Source organism: Amblyraja radiata, chromosome 5 (assembly GCF_010909765.2).
Source record: "Amblyraja radiata isolate CabotCenter1 chromosome 5, sAmbRad1.1.pri, whole genome shotgun sequence".
In the NCBI taxonomy this organism is placed as follows: domain Eukaryota; kingdom Metazoa; phylum Chordata; class Chondrichthyes; order Rajiformes; family Rajidae; genus Amblyraja; species Amblyraja radiata.
The window spans coordinates 22,800,841-22,820,376 of NC_045960.1; the positions used below are offsets into that span (position 1 = coordinate 22,800,841).

General features: G+C 43.4%; 1 protein-coding gene across 5 annotated transcripts in view; it reads right to left on the reverse strand.

Moving 5' to 3' along the window:
* The window catches only part of mia3 (MIA SH3 domain ER export factor 3), a 77,812-nt gene that overhangs the window by 17,627 nt on the left and 40,649 nt on the right, over positions 1 to 19,536 (reverse strand). For 4 of the 5 annotated variants that reach the window (XM_033020755.1, XM_033020754.1, XM_033020751.1 and 1 more), the window contains 11 exons: positions 11,766 to 11,897; positions 11,323 to 11,344; positions 10,131 to 10,219; positions 8,693 to 8,770; positions 8,498 to 8,608; positions 6,611 to 6,682; positions 5,860 to 5,964; positions 5,656 to 5,778; positions 2,392 to 2,503; positions 703 to 755; positions 523 to 613 (listed from right to left, as the gene is read on the reverse strand). In XM_033020755.1, the coding sequence (XP_032876646.1) occupies positions 523 to 613; positions 703 to 755; positions 2,392 to 2,503; positions 5,656 to 5,778; positions 5,860 to 5,964; positions 6,611 to 6,682; positions 8,498 to 8,608; positions 8,693 to 8,770; positions 10,131 to 10,219; positions 11,323 to 11,344; positions 11,766 to 11,897 (988 nt within the window). The remainder of the gene's footprint in view (positions 1 to 522; positions 614 to 702; positions 756 to 2,391; positions 2,504 to 5,655; positions 5,779 to 5,859; positions 5,965 to 6,610; positions 6,683 to 8,497; positions 8,609 to 8,692; positions 8,771 to 10,130; positions 10,220 to 11,322; positions 11,345 to 11,765; positions 11,898 to 19,536) is intronic. The other variant, XM_033020753.1, reaches the window with a different exon arrangement.

The following is a 19,536-nucleotide window of genomic DNA, read 5'->3' on the forward strand; positions in this document are numbered from 1 at the left end:
GAAGAAATGGCAAGAAACCATGAAAAAAAAGGAAATAATACTTGTCTAGGCAGCTCTGCATCTGCATCAACGATAGGTGAATTAGGAAGTGAAAAATATGGACCTCCACTCTGCCAGTTTATAAAACAGCCTTTATCCAATGAGAGAGAAAATGTTCATCAAACAGTGGCACAGCGGTCAAGCTGCTGTCTTGCAGCGCCAGAGACCAGATTCGATCCTGACTACATGTGCTATCTGTATGGAGTTTGTACCTTCTCACCGTGATCCCATGGGTTTTTTCTGGGTGCTTTGATTTCTTTCCACACTACAAAGACGTACAGGTTTGCAGATTAATTGGCTTTGGTAAATATTGTAAGTTGTCCCTAGCGTGTAGGATAATGCTAGTGAATGGAGATCACTGGACGGCGCTGACTTCGTGGACCCAAGGGCCCGTTTCCTCTAAACTAAACTAAATTAATCATCAACTTATTGGTAAGAAAGACGAATCTCCATCTATTCACACAAAACTAAAACTCATCTTACCCTCCAGTTCTCGCCTTGCTTTTATTTCATCTGTCAGCTTGGCTTGGAAATGATCCTTTTCCTCTTCAATGATCTTCAAGGTAGTTTTTACCTTAAAAATAAGGTTCAAGGGAAAATTACATTCCTGTACATCAAACAATCAAATCATACTCAGTCAAATACATTTTCCCTTCATCTCACCCTCGAAACATCCATCATTTGTTGTATCTTCATCTTTGTCTTCTTGTTTTTATCTACAATGAATATTTCAAAGAGTAAAAACCATAAACAAAACATTGAAACAGCATTTAATAACCCAATTTCCCTCAAATCTTTGAGCGCATTTTGGATGCTATAAATGACCTAAGAATGACTATAACTATCAAGGAATGCATTCCCATCTGTGCATGGAAATAATCCTTAAAAACAGCAGCAATTATTTTATGTGTTCTCAGGCTTGAGGATGTAGTGTTAACATGGATGGAAGATTGGGTGGCCAAGTGGGAACAAAGCAAACATATCTTTATTTGGTTGACAAGATGAAACAGGTGGTGTGCCACAGGAATGGGCGAGTTATCTTATGAGGAAAAATTGAACCAACTCATCTTGTATCTGCTGGTGATTAGAAAACCGAGGAGTGACTTGACTCCCAAGAATTTTGACAAGATGAGAGTGTATTTCCTTTTGTGGAAGAATCTTCCAACAATGGGTTACCATTCTCTCAGAATGCCACCAGTTCTTTGAACTGAATATACCTGAACAGAAACTGTCTGAATATTTTAAGTATGAGGTATAATAAATATTGATAACCAAGGGATAAAAGGTATCCACAGGCAGAATAGAATGCATAGTTTAGGTTTTGATCAATCCACCACCGTACTAAATCACAAAAGCATGAAATAGTCAAGTCGCCTATTCTTTCTCCTATCTCATACATCAATTGGCAACTAATGTAAGATTACACCAATTCATAGGGCAGATGGGAGCAAGAATGACAACTTCCTTTCCCTAAATAAAGTTGCTGAATCAGATGGGTTACTCTGACTATGGTGCTGCTTACTCTAACGACTGTTTTGAAAGGAGAGGCTTGCACACGTGAGCCGTTGGCCAAATATCCAAAGGTCTACATTGCAGTATTCAGTTCTAAAAGTAGTAAACTATTTCATGGAAATAGTATTCTGATTTGGCATCTATGCAACAAATATCAACATGAGATCTCTCCGTATTAACAAGTGCATTGCCATTGGGTTTCCTAGATAACTAATGGACCAGGGCAAATTGTGTGCAATTGATCTCCTTGAAGCCCAAGATTAGCGAGGTCAAGTTTAGGCTCCCTGCTTCCCATTTTTTTAACATCTAAAATCCATAACCTGATTCAATAATGGCACCATGTAACACTTTCATCCAGATGTACAAATACCTCCAAGGCTTTACTGCCACTCTCTTCTCTGTAACCTCCACAAACCTCATTACCACAGCAACTTTGGCACCTCAGCATCAGTAATTTATGTTGCTGCACAATCCCATCAGTTTGTTAGCTTTTGTGATTAGGGAAACTCCAAACATCCCTGCAGCCAACAGTTCCAAATCTAAATCCTCAGTCTTTGAACAAACTTTAATTGGAATGGCAGATTTTATATGATGTGGCAAGCTGTTATTTTTTTTTTCTGTGAAGGGTTGGAGATATTTTACCACATGAAAGATGCTACACAAATATAAATTGCGTCCTGGCACATCATTAAATAGTGTGATTGCAGGCCCCAAGTCAATACTGTTGACTTGTTTAAACATATTTAATTATCAAATTCTGTGTTAATGGAATATTTTGCAGTGGTATTAATATTGACATCCTGTTTGTCAAGTGATCTGGTTTGATTGCATTAGTTTTACCTGGCAGCTCACCATTAGCCACCTCGCCATCCACTTCCTTATCCCATCCGTTATCTTCATCGTCACATTCTGTGTCGAGCTGCCTAAGCTGCATCACACAGTCGCTCAGCACCTGGACATTGGACATGAATGAGTCAGGTTACACCACGACAGAGATTTAGATTCCTAAAAGATGAGCTGAAGACACATTCTCACCAGCCCATTAGGGTAAAAATCACTTAAATGCAAGATACCCATGGGAAATGCTTTCTAAGAATGGCTTCATGGCACATTTCCCTCACTTGCTCAGAAGCAACAAAATGACTGGGATTTCATTCTATTTTTAGCAGATAAACTGGCAATTCAGCCCAACATTCCTCTCTGTAATTTCTAGCACGTTGCGGGGCTGGAAACTGGAAGTATCCTGAGCAAATTCTGCTACCACCATCATCTATTTTCTGCAAGTACAGGGCAACTTCTTTGCGCATCACTCCCGCAGTGTACCTGTCGAGCTCCCACTGATTGTCGCCGGAAGCTTGCGTACGGACGATGACAGCGATGTCAACATTTGGAACGTGGAAGATGGACACGAAAGACCACTTAACATATGGAAGGCAAAAGGGTTTACAGATTTTAAGGTGAGAGTGGAAGGACATAAAGGGGACCCAGGAGCCAGGTTTTTCCACACAGGGGATGGTGGATATATGGAACGAGCTGGAGAACGTAGTATAGGTGGGTACAATGGCCACTTTTAAAGTACATTTGGATTTATTTATGGATGGAAAAGTTTTCGTGGGATGCAGACTAAATGCATGTCATTGGGACTAGTTCAGGCAAAAATGTGGGTGGGTACGGATGAGTTGGGTCGATGGGCCTGTTTCCACATTCTGCGATTCTGCAAGAATAATCCATTTGATTTTGCTGAAATAAAACATTTGCTACTAATCTTCACATTCATTGCACTTTTCAGTAAAGAATGATTGTGAAAACTCGACTCAGACTGTTCTTTAAAATCTAGCTCATGGTTTTCAACATGTTGCATCAGTGAAAGAGCTGAAAATAAGATGACACAGAAGGGCAAGGAGGAGCAAAATCAAATAAAGAATTTGATGCCTGCATTTAATTTTAGCACTCACAAGGTGTTTTCAAATCAGACCTGCACCTCAGCTCTTTCTCAGAACTTCAAAGCAAGAACCCCACCTTTCCACCTACATCTTCTTAATACAGTATACATCTTTATAAAATAAAAACTAATCACTACCAGGTGTCAACTTCTGTACATCGGCGAGACCAAGTGCAGGTTCAGCGATCATTTCGCTGAACACCTCTGCTCAGTCTGCCTTCACCTTAATCTCCCGGTGGCTCAGCACTTGAACTCCCCCTTCCAGTCTCAATCTGACCTTTCTGTCCTGGACCTCCTCCATTGTCAGTGAGGTCCAGCGCAAATTGGAGAAACAGCACCTCGTATTTCCCTTGGGTAGCTTACACCCCAGCGGTATGAACATTGACTTCTCTGACTTCAAATAGCCCTTGCTTTCCCTCACTCTCAACCCCCTCCCCAGTTCTCCCACCAGTCTTACTGTCTCCGACTACATTCTATCTCTAATAATAATAATACATTTTATTTATGGGCGCCTTTCAAGAGTCTCAAGGACACCTTACAAAAATTTAGCAGGTAGAGGAAAAACATGTAAGGGGAATGAAATAAATAGTAGAGACATGACTAGTACACAAAGTAAAGACAGAATACAATTCAAAACACAATATGAGGCAATTAATGCACAGATGAAAAGGGAGGGGGACGTGGGGCTAAGGATAGGCAGAGGTGAAGAGATGGGTCTTGAGGCGGGACTGGAAGATGGTGAGGGACACGGAATTGCGGATCAGTTGGGGGAGGGAGTTCCAGAGCCTGGGAGCTGCCCTGGAGAAGGCTCTGTCCCCAAAACTGCGGAGGTTGGACTTGTGGATGGAGAGGAGACCGGCTGATGTGGATCTGAGGGACCGTGAGGGTTGGTAGGGGGAGAGGAGGTCAGTGAGATATGGGGGAGGGGGCAGATGGTGGAGGGCTTTGTAGGTGAGGATCAGGATTTTGTAGGTAATCCGGTGGGAGATGGGAAGCCAGTGAAGTTGTTTGAGGACTGGAGTGATGTGATGCCAGGATTTGGTGTGGGTGATGAGTCGGGCGGCTGCGTTCTGGACCAGTTGGAGTCGGTTGATGTAGGTGGAGCTGATGCCAAGGAGAAGTGAGTTGCAATAGTCCAGTCGGGAGGAGATGAAGGCATGGATGAGTCTTTCAGCAGCGGGAGGTGTGAGAGAGGGTCTGAGTTTGGCGATGTTGCGGAGATGAAAGAAGGAGGTTTTAATGACATGGCGGATGTGAGGCTCAAGGGAGAGGGTGGAATCAAAGATCACGCCAAGGTTGCGGGCCTTGGGAGATGGGGAGACAGTGGTGCCGTCGATGGTGAGAGTGGGGTTATTGATTTTGCTGAGTGTATCTCTGTCCGCCCACTCCCAACATCAGTCTGAAGAAGGGTCTCAACCCGAAACGTCACCCTTTCCTTCTCTCCAGAGATGCTGCCTGTCCCGCTGAGTTACTTCAGCATTTTGTGTCTACCTTCGATTTAAACCTGCATCTGCAGTTCTTTTCTACACCATTCAGATAATAATCTGCCTTCCTGTTCTTGCCACCAAAGTGGATAAACTCACATTTATCCACATTATACTGTATCTGCCATGCATCTGCTCACTCACCCGACCTATCCAAGTCACCCTGCAGCCTCAAAGCATCCTCATCACAGCTCACATTGCCACCCAGCTTTGTGTCATCCGCAAACTTGGGAGATGTCACATTTAATTCCCTCGTCTAAATCGTTTATATTGCAAATAACTGGGGTTCCAGTACCGAGCCTTGCGACACCCCACTAGTTACTGCCTGCCATTCTGAAAAGGACCCGTTAATTCCTATTCTTTGCTTCCTGTCTGCTGACCAGTTCTCTATCCATGTCAATACCCTACCCCCAATACCATGTGCTCTAATTTTGCACACTAATCTCGTGTATGGGACCTGGTCAAAGGCTTTTTGAAAGTCCAGATACACCACATCCACTGGCTCCCCCTTATCCATTCTACTTGTTACATCCTCAAAAGATTAGTCACGCACTACTTTTCGACCTCTAGTTGTCTAGCATAGAAGTACTTGATCCGTTTGCCATTAATTGATGACATAAAATACTTCCAACGATACAGTGAAGAGAATGAACCAATTCTAAAGCTTTCTCAGTGTACCTCAATTTCATTGTTCTTGTAAGCCAGGGTTTCCTCGAGGTCTCTCTGTGCTTTCTGGCAGAGCTTAATTTGCTCATTAAGTTCACTGTGTCGTTCGCTCCAGCCTTCTGCCTCTTTCAGCAGCTGCAAACCCACAAAATGAAGCCTTTGTTAATAACCTTGGATCACTTCAGTTTGGCTGCTTAGAGCAAAGGGAACACTCACCTGACTTTTGCTCTGCTTAAGCCTTGCATTTTTTTCAATCATAGACTGTAGATCTGTTTGCAGTTTCTCTTCATTTGCTTTGGTCGCACAAAGGGCTACCTGAACCTAAACGGATACACATCAAAGTTAGGTAATGACTCTCACTTCGGCAAAGTGAAGTCTCTTGGAAACAATGACAAACCCCGGGGGGCTGGAACAGGCCCAAGGAAGAAATTCATACTGACAGTTGCTAATGGTCATGCTGGTTAGTTCCTCCATTAGGGTACAACCTCCAAGTCTTTGCAGGACTTTTCTTGCTGATACTGAGTACAGAACTGAGCCAGTGTGGGATTGTCAGAGATTTTTTATTTCTATGTTTGTTTATTTTTCGGGTCTGATACTGCTACCAAGATCTGCATTTATTACCCAACCGCAGTGACCCTTGAGAAGATGCTGGTGAGCTGCTATTGTGGATGCAGATACACACACACACACACACACACACACAATGCTTTTGGTTGAGAGCTCTAGGATTTGGATGTACAAGAATGAAGCAACGGCAATACATTTTCAAATCAGAATGGTGTGCGCTTTGGAGGGAAGCCAGCAGGTGGCAGTGCATCAGCTGCCCTCGACTTTCTTGGAATATAGACGATGCATTTAGGAAATCCCAGGCAAAGAACTATCCAGATCCCATAGCCACAATGTTCCGTACAATCCATGCAGGTCACATTTGTCCACGTAATTTTTTTAAAACTTAAGGCTGTCTTACCTGCGACAGATCAGTTAAATGAGCTGAATTAACCTTCTGCAATTTTTTCACAGATTTTTGAGTATCTACAATCTGGAGTGGTAAAAAAATAAGAGGGAGAAAAATTTAATGCAAAAAATAAAGATTTTGTTGATCTACCAACAGCAATGCATCTTGAGAATTATTGACCGTGTTTGAAATTTACAGATACTCCAGCGTCAAAATGCTGGTTCTAACAATTAGTGTTATATTAGTAACATTATCGGATGGTTTGGTTGGGATGGGTTGAGTGGCTAAAAGAGTTGCGAAGAGAGTGATCTTTCTGAAAAATGAATATAGGGACGGGAGCAGGAAGTTGTGATTAGTGGTGGGATCACATTGAAGGTGATGTCTTTGTCGATGAATGGTGTGTTGGATGCGGAGGCTGGTGGAATGAATGGTGAGGAACGGGGGTATTCTATCTTTGTTCTGTCTGGAGGAAGGGGGAGCAAGAGCAGAACTGTGGGACATAAAGCAGACATGGATGAGGGATCCATTCACAATAGTTGGGGGAGGTGTGGAGGCAGTGAAAGCCACATTTACTGAAGAGAGGGATGATGTCCTTGCATGAGGCGTGGTGGGAGAAGGAGTTGTCAAGGTAGCTGTGGGTCAGTGGGTTTGTAGTAGATACTTGTCAATAGTTTGTTCCCTGTGATAGCGAGAGATAGATATTGAGAAAGGGGAGAGAGGTGTCAGATACTCCAATTGCCGGTTGGAAGTTAGTAGCAAATTTGATGAAATCAACGAGTTCTGCGTGGATTCAGGAGGCTTCCCCGAAGCAGTTGTCAATGTAACAGAGAAAGAATTGGGAATGATGCCAATGGTTTGAGGAAGGGCTAGTTAGGGTGGACAGTCAGAACCTTTCATTCCCAGGATGGAATTGTTAAAGACTAGTGGGTATGGTTTAAGGTAAGAGGGGAAAAGTTTAAAGGAAATGCACAGGGTAGTTTTGATTTAATCCAGAGTGTGGTGGGTGTCTGGAACATGCTGCCAGGGATGGTGGTGACTATCTCTAAAGTCTAAAGTAAAGTAAGGGAACTGCAGATGCTAGTTTAACACAAAAGGGCATAAAATGCTGGCATAACTCAGCGGGTCAGGCAGCATATCTGGAGAAGGGACCCGACCTAATACATTACCTAACCATGTTCTCCACAGATGCTGCCTGACCAGCTGAGTTACTCCAGCACTTTGTGTCCTTTTCAATGAAACGTACTTGCTATAGCTTTATAGGCACATTTGCATCACATAATTTATTGCATTAATGTTTATTGTATATTTCCTGTATTTATTATTATTGTATTAATTGTATTATTGTTTTTTTTGTATATTTATTCGTAATGCTATAACCAGGCGATAATGGTTCAAGCTGAAGTGCGTAATGCAACCTTAGACAAAGTATAGTATTCAGTGCTGAGGTAAGATGGTAGTCAGGGTTGTGCAGTGTGGTTCATGGGTCTGATGGTTTATGGAAAAAACCTGGAGGTAATGGTTCTCTGAAGGTAATGGTACATTTTCCCCAATTGGTAGCAGCAAGATGAGTGCAAAGTCAGGGTGACACGAGTCCTTGTTGATATTAGCTAATATCATCAATTTCTAGATGCTTCTCATAAAAAATGCTTCCAACTGAATTCCAATCAGCTTCATGCTGGTGAGGTCATCTCCTTCTGGAACACATTCCGGTTATCCCAATTTATTTTCTAGATTCTGATGCAACTCTGCTTTTTTCTTTCTTGAATCAAAACATGTTGGTCCAGTCTGCACACATCTGAAATTCCTCTCCTGTCCCACATACAATCCCATGCTACTTCCAGCACACTGAGGAAATAATTCCAAGCACCTCTGTTCAAAAATAGCCCACCATTTCCTTACCATAGTCTGCTGTTTTGTATTCTCTTCCTTCTCTTTTTCTAGTGATGCCTGCAGATTTTTCACTCGGGTCTCCAAATGAAGATTCACCTGTTCTAGCTCCCGGCATGATGCCTTAGGGCACAGATAAATCGTTATGTTTATGCAAAGAATATCAATTAACCACTGCCACACATTGTACGATACTACCTCGCTCACCTCAAGTTTCTTAGTCTCAACAGAAGTTGTGGATTTCACATTCTGGGCCTCATCCATAAGGATTATGGCTTCCTCCAACTAAGTAGTTCAAGGTGGTGAAGAGAGAGAGAGGAAAGAAAAAGAACGTACATTTTAAAATACCAGATAAAATGTACAATTGTGATATAATGCTCACACAGTCCATTTGGGATCATTTCCCCATCCATATAGGTGCTTTGAACATTTCTCAAATGTTCGTAGGATAGAAGGAAATTATTGCTGACACAACAGAAATAGTACCATTAGCCCACTGAGTCTGCACTAACCATTAACCACCAATTTACATGAATGCCATTTACATTCTCCCCATGTTCTCCTCAACTTCTCCCAAATTCCACCACTCACCCACACACTGGGGCAATTTGCAACGGCCAATTAACCTATCCACCCGCCCATCATTGGGATTAGAGGGGAGGAAAGGAAAACACAGGGGGAAACCCATGCAGTCAGAGGGATGACAACAATGTGCAAACTTCACATGGGGTTAGGATTGAATTGCTGAAACTGCAAGGAAGCAGCCCTATCTGTCCACTGTGTGATTAACATCCCTGCTCTCACATGGAGATTCTCTGCTCTCCTCTGTGGTAAGCTGCCTTTTCCATTTTTTCACATTATTTTCTTTCTCCCTCAGTTTTCCCAATTTCCACAGAAATAGTCTGAAGGAATCATTTTCCTTTATACACTTTCAATCTGCTAAAATCAAAATCAAATTCTTAATATCTCTTATTCCTAGTTATCGACACATCAACCTCCTCCCAACAGATTATTAAACTCTCACGGTGGGCAGCACTTATCTGGCATCAAGGAATTAATGCAGCGAAATGGAAAGGAATGGAGCATTAGCATCAATATGGTGGACTAAAGGGCATGTTTCTGTGCTGTACAATTCTATGATTCAAAATTGAAGTGATTACACCAAGCTGCATTGACCCACAATTTTCAACGCTCCAATTGCTTGACCAAGAAAGCTAATATCCATTGAACAGGTAACCACCTAAATCTACTGGGCAACTAATGAGAGGATACAAAACATGAACATGTCATAAACCCAGTGATCATCAGCAACCCAGGGAGTGTGCCGCACACTCTACACATTCATAAAGATCAATAAGGATCCAAAATGTATCTGTGCAAACATTTCCTTCATGGGTTTTGCCTCTAGATTTTCTTCATTTATGTCACAGAATTGTTCAACATGCGTTCAGAAGAGGAGATTTAAATAACATTCAAACCAAAGGAAACTTAAATGCAAACTCTGGGGAACTAACTCCCAAGACAGTGGTTTTACACGATCTGTGAGCAGGTTATTGTTTATCAAGACCATCATAACATGTTATCTTCCACATAAATACACACACTTAACATTTCAACAAAGCTTTGTAGAAATTTTGATCTGTACCTTCTTTTCATAAGTGGACAATTTCTCCAAAACCTCCGTCTTTTCCTGAATAAGCTGCTTGACTTTCTCAGCTATCTGTTTTTCAGAGACTGGGAAGAGAGGGAAACATTTCACAGCCAACTTAATTTATGTGTCAATATGGTTTAAAGAATCAATTAACTGAGAAATACTTGGACAGCGAAGTTCACTCCAAAAGTGAAAGGTGCTGTCCTGGGCTAATATGGTGGACAACATTCACAATGCTGTGCAGAATCAAACCGATCTCCAATTCAATCACATATATCCCAACAGTTACAGGGTCTAAACTAGTGTGAGCGATTTAACTGGCTTCATCAGTGCTGCTGAGTGTAGCAACCGAAACAAATTCCCTGCTTCTGCCTTCTACAAGAACGTAACTATTTTGATATACTGAGGATAATCACAGCACTGGATATACAAGGAACTGCAAATGCTAGAACCTGGTGTGGAACATAAAGTGCTAGAGCAACGCCACAGGTCAGGCTGCATCTCTGGAGCTCATGAATGTCTGAAAAAGTCCTGATCTGAAACATCACCTAGCCATGTCCTCCAGAGATGGTTTAATGGTTCTTTATTATCATGCGCACCAAGGTACAGTGTATTTTATTTTGCATACAGATCAGTAAGATTACTGTCATACACAAGTTAAGTAGAGAATACGTAGAAACAGCTAATTGAGTCTATATGCAAGAGCCAGCAGGTTTTGACACCATTGCCCAAGTCCCAGCAGCAGCTGGCCATAGAAGCCCAAAGCAGTCATCTGCTCCATCCGGTCCACCAGAATCATCGTCTCTCTCCTTACTTGGATATGTTCTACCTTTGTGCCCTGGGGATGCCTCCCGCAGCCAACCTTGAGCCATGAATGGAAGGCTGGTTGAGTTACTCCTTCACTTTATGCTAGACACCATAAACACAGGATCATTTTCCTGCAATTTCTTTACACCCCCACCCCCAGTTAAATCGTTTCTAATGCTCTTCATTCAGATGGCAAAGTGTTAAGGAACACCACTCAGTAACAGCAAACAAGATCAACAAAGCAGATTACAACCCAACAGGAAAGGCCTTCATTATCTCTATTCATGTGCAGTCATTACAATGCAAGCTGAGGTAAAATAATACCTATTAAACAAAAATGATTTGTAAGTTTAAACCCAAGTACTTGTTGGACACTTACTTTGATATATTCTGCTCTTCACCTGAAACAAAATAATTGAATTTCTGTTAGTTGTATAAACCATAACCAAAGCATGGCAAAATAACATGGCATTGCTAGTTCAGCATCTATGTTGTTTCACAAATTGTGGCTCACCAGAACCTCCTGGGATCCTCCACAATAACCAACATCCTCCACAATAAAAAGCACTCCAGTTTGAATGCTGCCATAGACAAATTGTCACCATCAGCTGCTGCATTCTTACTCATGACCACAAACCACTATCATCAATGCTGCAACATAGTGCCACAAACTCAACCACTTGAAACATTACAGAAAAAACAACTCCAAAGCAAAACAATATATAATTTTTTTTGAAGGTCAGTAATTTCTATCAAATAATAATTAAACCAGTGTTCAGCAAAAGTTCTAAATTTGGTGATGTGAAAAATAATCTCACTTACTGAAAGGCAGGTTCGCCATATAAAGATAAAGAAAGTAAGGATTCCCAGAGCAGCAGTTATTAAAATAGGCTCCCATGGCACTCCATGGAAATCTGGGCCAAGCCTCATTTCTTCAGTCATAGAGGACATAAGCTGTAAATACAACAAAGGACATTAGATCATTGGTTATTGTTTTACTGTTACTTGAATTACAAAGCTTACAATAGCAAATGTCATCATCTCTGTCCTTCTTCACCACAATTTAAGGATTTACATGATGGTAGCTTCTCTAGATCATAGTTCATAAACCTAGAGCTCATACCCAATAACCAGATACAGATCACCTGAGAGTTAAATGTTGAACACGTGCTTTACAATAATGAAACATCCCAACCCCACCCTCTGACCCATTGTTTTACAAATGCATTTAAATATATCAAATCATATTCAGTGATGTTTACTGGAAAACACTAACATTTAATTAACAGGCTGGCAATTTGCATGATTACAGTGCAATGGACAGATTACAGTATTTTCAAATGTGTACCCTTGCAATTGAATTAATGGAGTAAACTTGGCACACATGTTGCTCGTGAAAGTTACTTAGAAATCAATAAAAAACATACAATTATTCGCTATTTACACAGCATTTTAAAGAATAAGAAAAATTAAGGTGACTTAATCTTACATAAGTTACATTTTTTAATGAAGATTCCAACTGATACTAAATGGTGCAACTAATATGAAACCTCTCTACACGGTCTGCAAACTTGGCATGAGATTTTAAATTGTTTTATTTCAGCTTAATGCATTTCAACTTTCACCCCCTAACTAAAAGTCAAGTCAAGTCAAGTCACATTTATTTAAATAGCACATTTAAAAAACAACTCTCGTTGGCCAAAGTGCTTTACATTTGTTATATGAATAGCACAACAAAAACAGACTACATACATATATACATGTAGCCCTCACTCAGAGGACATCAGGAAAGGCTTGGGAGTATAGATAAGTCTTTAGTCTTGACTTAAAAGAGTCGATGGAGGGGGCAATTCTGATGGGAAAGGGGATGCTGTTCCACAGCCTAGGGGCTGCAACCGCAAAGGCGTGGTCGCCCCTGAGCTTATGCCTAGACCGTGGGATATTCAGCAACCCCAAGTCGGCCGATCTGAGGGGCCTGGAGGTGGAGTGGTGGGTGAGAAGACTTTTTATGTAGGTGGGGGCAAGCTCATTGAGGGCTTTGTAGACATGGAGGAGTATTTTGAAGTTTATACGGAACCGCACAGGGAGCCAGTGGAGAGAGGCCAGGATCGGGGTGATGTGGTCCCTTTTTCGGGTGCCAGTCAGGAGTCTCGCTGCGGCGTTTTGGACCAGTTGCAGGCGGGACAGGGAAGATTGGCTGATGCCAGTGTAAAGGGAGTTGCAGTAATCTAGGCGGGAGGAGATGAATGTGTGGATGATCTTTTCCAGGTCATCAAACTGGAGGAATTATTTTAGTTTAGCTATCATCCGAAGCTGAAAGAAGCTAGCTTTTACCACGGCATTGACTTGTTTGTCAAATTTCAGTGCTGAGTCAAATATCACGCCAAGGTTTTTGACGTGAGGTTTGAGTAGTGGGGTAAGGCTTCCAAGGCTGCCTGCTATCATTTTGATTGAGTCCGAGGAGCCGAGAAGGATGACCTCAGACTTACTCTCGTTTAGTTGGAGGAAGTTCTGGGCCATCAAACACTTTATATCCTCGAGGCAGTGGGTAAGGTTAAACAGATTAGATTGGTTTTTGGGCTTCAGGGGGAGATAGAGTTGGGTATCGTCTGCGTAGCAATGGAGTGGGCACGGAATGGGGAGGTGGTGGTTTGGGCCGGTGATAGAACGTACATTTCTTCACACCATTTGGCCTCATATGCTATAATAAAATGGGGAAAAAGAAAACCTAAGTCTCTCTCTATATCACCGTCCATGTCCCTCGTTTCCCTTTCCCCTGACTCTCAGTCTGAAGAAGGGTCTCGGACCCAAAACGTCACCTATTATTTTTCTCCAGAGATGCCGCCTGACCCGCAGAGTTACTCCAGCATTTTCAGTCTACCCAACAGTTAAATGTTTGTTAGTAGACACAAAATGCTGGAGTAACTCAGTGGGACAGGCAGAGATGCTGCTCTGAAGGAACAGCATCTGCAGTTCCTTCCTACTCAAATGTTTGTTCAGTATAGATTATGTTTAATACACAGCAGCTTATACTAAGACCTCTCATTCCAAGTTGTATGGGGCAAACCAAAGATGATGAATGCAGATTGTTTTGATGTAACAGTAGCTGTATCCAAACAACCAGATACAACGAATGCACCTGTTCTTCCGACTGGTTTACTTACCACCCATTTAACTTAACTAAATATGCGATGAAATAACCTGCTATGGGTTACGAAACTGGGAATAGATTAACAGAACCTGGGTTATTGATAAACCAGGAATTGAAGGCTCAGTTTAGGAACAGTCAACAGAATACAGACTGCAGCAGTTTCACAATGCAGAATATCCAACTGTATAAGAGTTGCATCACCTGTATAAGCCTATGCCTACCACACATTAACAGTGGCAGAATATTTAGCCCAGCAAACAAACTGCCAGCATTTGCCATTTCAAAAGATGGCCCGACCAAACACTAAGCTTCTGAACAACCCTTCACCAGACTGCCGGGAGCAAGGATTCTCACGGCTTTTGCATTGATATCCAACCTCTCCTGTAGTGATCAAAGGTTCAAAGGTTCAAAGGTTGATGTATTGTCACATACACCTAGATGTAGTGAAATTCCTTTTGCCAATGCAGCACATAAAAAAGAATACAAACATAACAATAATAAATAGCTTTAACATACAAACATCCCCCCACAATGGTTCCCATTATGGGGGAAGGCACAAAGTCCAGTCCCATCCCCAATGTCCACCCATAGTCGGACCTATTGAGGCCTCCACAGTTGCCTCTACGGAGGCCCGATGTTCCAGGCCATCCTCGCCGGGTGATGATGTTCCGGCGTCGGGAGAGTCCTCTCAGCGGCATGGGAACCCTGGAACGGCCGCCTCCCTACTCGAGACCGTGGCTTCCGGAGCCGACAAGGCCGCGCCGAATGGAGCTCAACTGGCGATCTCGTCGCGAGATCCCAGGCTCCCGATGTAAAGTTCAGCGCCACCGCCCGCAGCTCCGCGATGTTTTTAACGCCGGTCCCAGCTCACCGGAGTTCCAGCGCGGCGACCCGGGCAAGGCACCGCCTGCCCCGCAATGGCGTTCCAGCGCTGCACCGCCGTCCTCAGACCCACAGCTCCGCCGCCGCCGATGCCGGTGCCGCCGATGCCGGTGCCGCCGCCGCTGCCGATGCCGGTGCCGCCGGCGCCGATGCCGAGGCTCCGGGCAGTCCCCTCGCTCCTCGGACCCGCAGCTCCGCAGCCGCCGCCGCCGCCGATGCCGATGCTCCGGGCAGTCCCCTCAGGAAATACCGCTCCAGGCCCTGTCAAGGTTCTGTCCAGCTATTCTGGCAAACCTGGACTTCTAAGTATTGAGAGATCTGGCTGAGAGGGATTGGGATAGAAAGAGGTCTCTACTTCTGGTTCTTGCAGGACATGGAAAGATGCGATTTCAGTTTTATTCTACTTCTTGGTTCTGTGATAGAGATCAGTATCGTCTAATATTCACTCATCTGGGGAGATTATGTGCATTGGGATGTGCAGGAATGAAAGGAACTTCAGAGTGAATGAAACAGCTCCACTCCCCTGTCATTGTCCAAGTGCTCTACGGCTTATTATTGGATAGACAAAAATGCAAATGAGCAGCAACCTGCCATGAGGGAAGGCGATGACATCGAAGACCAGGCTTCCCTTTTACATGCAGATATTACTTCACTTAGTACAACAGTTTATTTTTCATCTTAAAACTAGCAATAATCACCTGCCATTTTTATAAATTCCTTTAATTTGCATCTTCAATCTCGTGCCTTGCCTCTTGACATATATTGCTTCAAGGCTAAAGCTTGAGATACAAGGGCCAATTTAATTCCACCAATTGCCTCAAAAAGCCAACTAGTTTTCACTTGCTCAAACTCACGTGAAGCACTGAAATTAAGACTCGGTCCAATAACTTACCATGTAGAGCGAAGCAGGCAAAACAGAACTTTATCTTCCCTCCCCCACCCCACCAAAAGCCAATGCAATTGAAATGAACATAGATCGATACACATTAGCAACTCATCTGAGCACAATTTCCATCAAGCCCATTGAAGACAAGACATGGTGCAAACAATTTCTAAGGGAGCACTTTAGTTATAACCATGCGCTACTATTTCCCAAATCCAACGGATGCTGCTGCCGAAGATTAGATGATGCCGTACCAAAAAGACCATCCTAGTCAATAAATAAATGAAATACAACTCAGTCAGCCGAGCAACTTTGACAGGTTGTGTGGAAGATTAAACTTTCATTAAAGTGTCTTGTTTCTCAACTTTCACTTGAATGAACAAGTATTGATGCAGCATTTATGAAAAAGAGTAGCCATAAGTGATATTGACCTACATTCAGTACAATAAGACAAAATGAGTGTAGGGCAGTAGATTTGGTATACATGGACTTTAGTGAAGTATCCAGGAAGAGAGAAGGTATGTGACCACGAGGAAGGGAAATAGACATTGAGTGCAGATGACCCTTGTGACCATCCCCCTTCAAAACAGGTACATCCTTTTGGATGCTGTTGAGGGATGATGACACATCAGGGTTGAAGCAGCAGTATCAGGCAGAGCTATGGCACTAAGCCTGGCTCTGAGGCACAGCAAGGAAGTATAATGTCTGGCAGAGCCATAGTAGTTGGTAATTCTTTAGTTTGGGGGGGCAGACAGGAGATTTTACTTCGGAGTCACGTGAGTGACTACGTGAAGAAGGGCCGTCCGTCTGCGTGCGCGTCCATTACATCTGAAAGCAACGCGCACAACGGACGGGAGCGGCACTGCGACCTCCCAGCCGTTGGGATTTAAAAAAGGCGGCAGGTAAGAAAAGTTGAACCACTTACCCTGTGCTTTCTGTTCGGGCTAAAGAAGTGATTTTTCTTTCAGAGCCCCAAAAATGTCAAAGAGAAGGTCCGCGGGGAAACCGGCTGCCGAAGACCGCAGCATTCCCGGTAGCGGACGACGCTCATTCTCGCCGACATTGCCGCCGGCGTTAGAACCGGTAGTAGCAGACTTGGTGCTGGAGAGCAGCACCGTGGTGGTCCCGGCGGGACGTAAAGCCACCCAAAAGTCTGCCAGACCCGTAGACTCGGATGAGTCCGGGGAAGAGGGATACCCTCCCTCATCGGGAAGCGTCCGAGGACGACTCTCCCACATGGAGCAGCTTGTGGAGAAGCTGCTCCACAATGATAAACTCCGGAGAAAGGAGCATTATCAGCACGAGTCCCATTTACAGACCGTGCCAGCAGCCTCATACTCTGGGCAGCAATATGTCTTCCCCATGGAAGGGGGAAGAACATACGGGGATTACCCGGACTAAGAGTTTGGAAGCACAGGGGGGGGGAACACTCCCAGGGGGGACTGGAGGAAGTCCCCCTACAATCAACTAAATTTGCGATCACCACAGCACTGGGAGCACCCTTGGATGAAGACCTAGCAAGTAACATCAACTACTTGGCGTCTCATCAACTCAAGGATCATGTCATAGAGAAACCTTAAACAGGTACCCCCCACCATCAAACTGTGCTTCCCTCAAGGTACAAGCGGTGAACCGCATAATTTGGGGACAAATAGGTCCCATAATCAGGAACCAGGAACTAAAGTTCCAAAACATGTTAAACCTGCTGGGGTCAGGAATCACTTAGTTTGCAGGAGGCCTCCTCACTGAGCGGGAGCAGGATACCATGGCACTGCTATGCAATGCCCGTTTTGAAATAAATTGCATACGGAAAGAGGCCATAAAACCGGCTATAAATTCAAAGTTCGCAGCACTTTGCAAAGCTAGCGACACCCAGCCCGCAAACTACCTGTTTGGAGAAGACCTGCCTAGACAGGTACGGGACCTGGATGATGAGGCAAAAACCGTGCGCATCATAACAAGAGGTCAGCCCACACCCAGGGGCCCATCCACGAGATTCCACCCCTACAGCTCTCGGCGTTTTACACCTAGAGAGCCAGGCACCGGAGGAAGATTCACCCCTGAGACAAGGTCTTTTTTAGGGGCAGGCCTCAGCAGGCCAACAGCGAGGATGAGGAGAGAGCAACCACTAGCTCTGTTCCCGAAACCTCGCGGACAAAAGCCAGCACCACGACGCCGGTAACAACAGAGGTAAGTAAAACCAGTTCCTCAGGGAACATACCAAACGAACCTCACTTACAGGTGGGGGGGAAGGTTGAAATACTTCTTAAAAGAATGGTGTTGGGTTACTAAGGATCCATTCATACTGCACAGCATAGAAGGATTCAAAATTGAGTTCAATTTAAATTTATCACCACCACCAACACATTCTAATACTCGCACATATGTCTTTTCCCAAAAAGAGACAATGGATATACAAAAAGAAATTGAAACGTTATCTGACAAAAATGTCATTGAGAGGTCATACACAGAACCTCACCAATTTATATCCAATATTTTTCCAAAAGAGAAAACGGATGGAGGGATCCGTATTATTTTGGATCTTACGGAACTAAATACATATGTGCAATACAAACACTTTAAAATGGACAATTTTGGAACAGCAACTCAGTTGGTTTCCAAAAATGGCTATATGGCATGCATCGACCTAAAAGATGCATACTATTCGGTGTCTATTCACAAAGAGTATAGGAGATATTTGAAGTTTACCTGGATGGGTCAGTTATGGCAATACAAGGCTCTGCCAAATGGGTTGACATCAGCCCCTAGACTGTTTACCAAATTACTTAAACCAATTCTGGGGCTGCTAAGATCTCAAAATCACATAACCATGGCATATTTGGATGACATTTTCATCTTTGGAGTTACCAAAGAATTGGCGGAAGCAACAGTCAAGGCAACCAAAACCCTGTTTGAAAAACTTGGGTTCCTAATCCATCCAGTTAAATCAAAATTAACTCCTACCAAGGTAATTGATTATCTAGGATTTACTATCAACACAGTAACCATGTTGGTGACTTTGCCAAAAGGCAAACAAAAAGACTTGAGGAAAGCCTTCAATGATCTGATAGAAAAACACAAACCAACTATCAGACAAACAGCAAGTGCTATTTGCAAATTGGTAGCTGCCTTCCCTGCAGTACGCTACGGACCTTTGCATTACCAGCATTTACAGCGGGCAAAGGAACGAGCATTGAAATTGCATGCAGGTCAGTTTGGCAAATCAATGCGGTTACCAGCTGAAGCCATTATTGAACTACAATGGTGGATGGAAAACATAAGACTCAGCTCAAGGGAAATCTTAATTGAGAGCCCATCAGTGTTTCTCCAAACCGACGCAAGCGGGTTAGGATGGGGAGCCACTAACACAGCCAGGAGCTGTGGAGGCAGATGGAATGAGCAAGAGTCAACTATACTCCAACAATATGGAATCAATTACCTAGAATTGTTGGGGGCACAATATGGACTCAAGTCTCTCTGTAACAACATGCAACATGTGCATGTTCAAATTCAGATTGATAACACTACTGCGGTAGCATATATCAATCACATGGGTGGTGTAAAATCTGTATCCTGTGACAGATCATCTAACCTCATTTGGCACTGGTGCATCGAGAGGGATATTTGGGTGACGGCAGTATATCTACCAGGAAGATATAACACGGTGGCAGATGCAA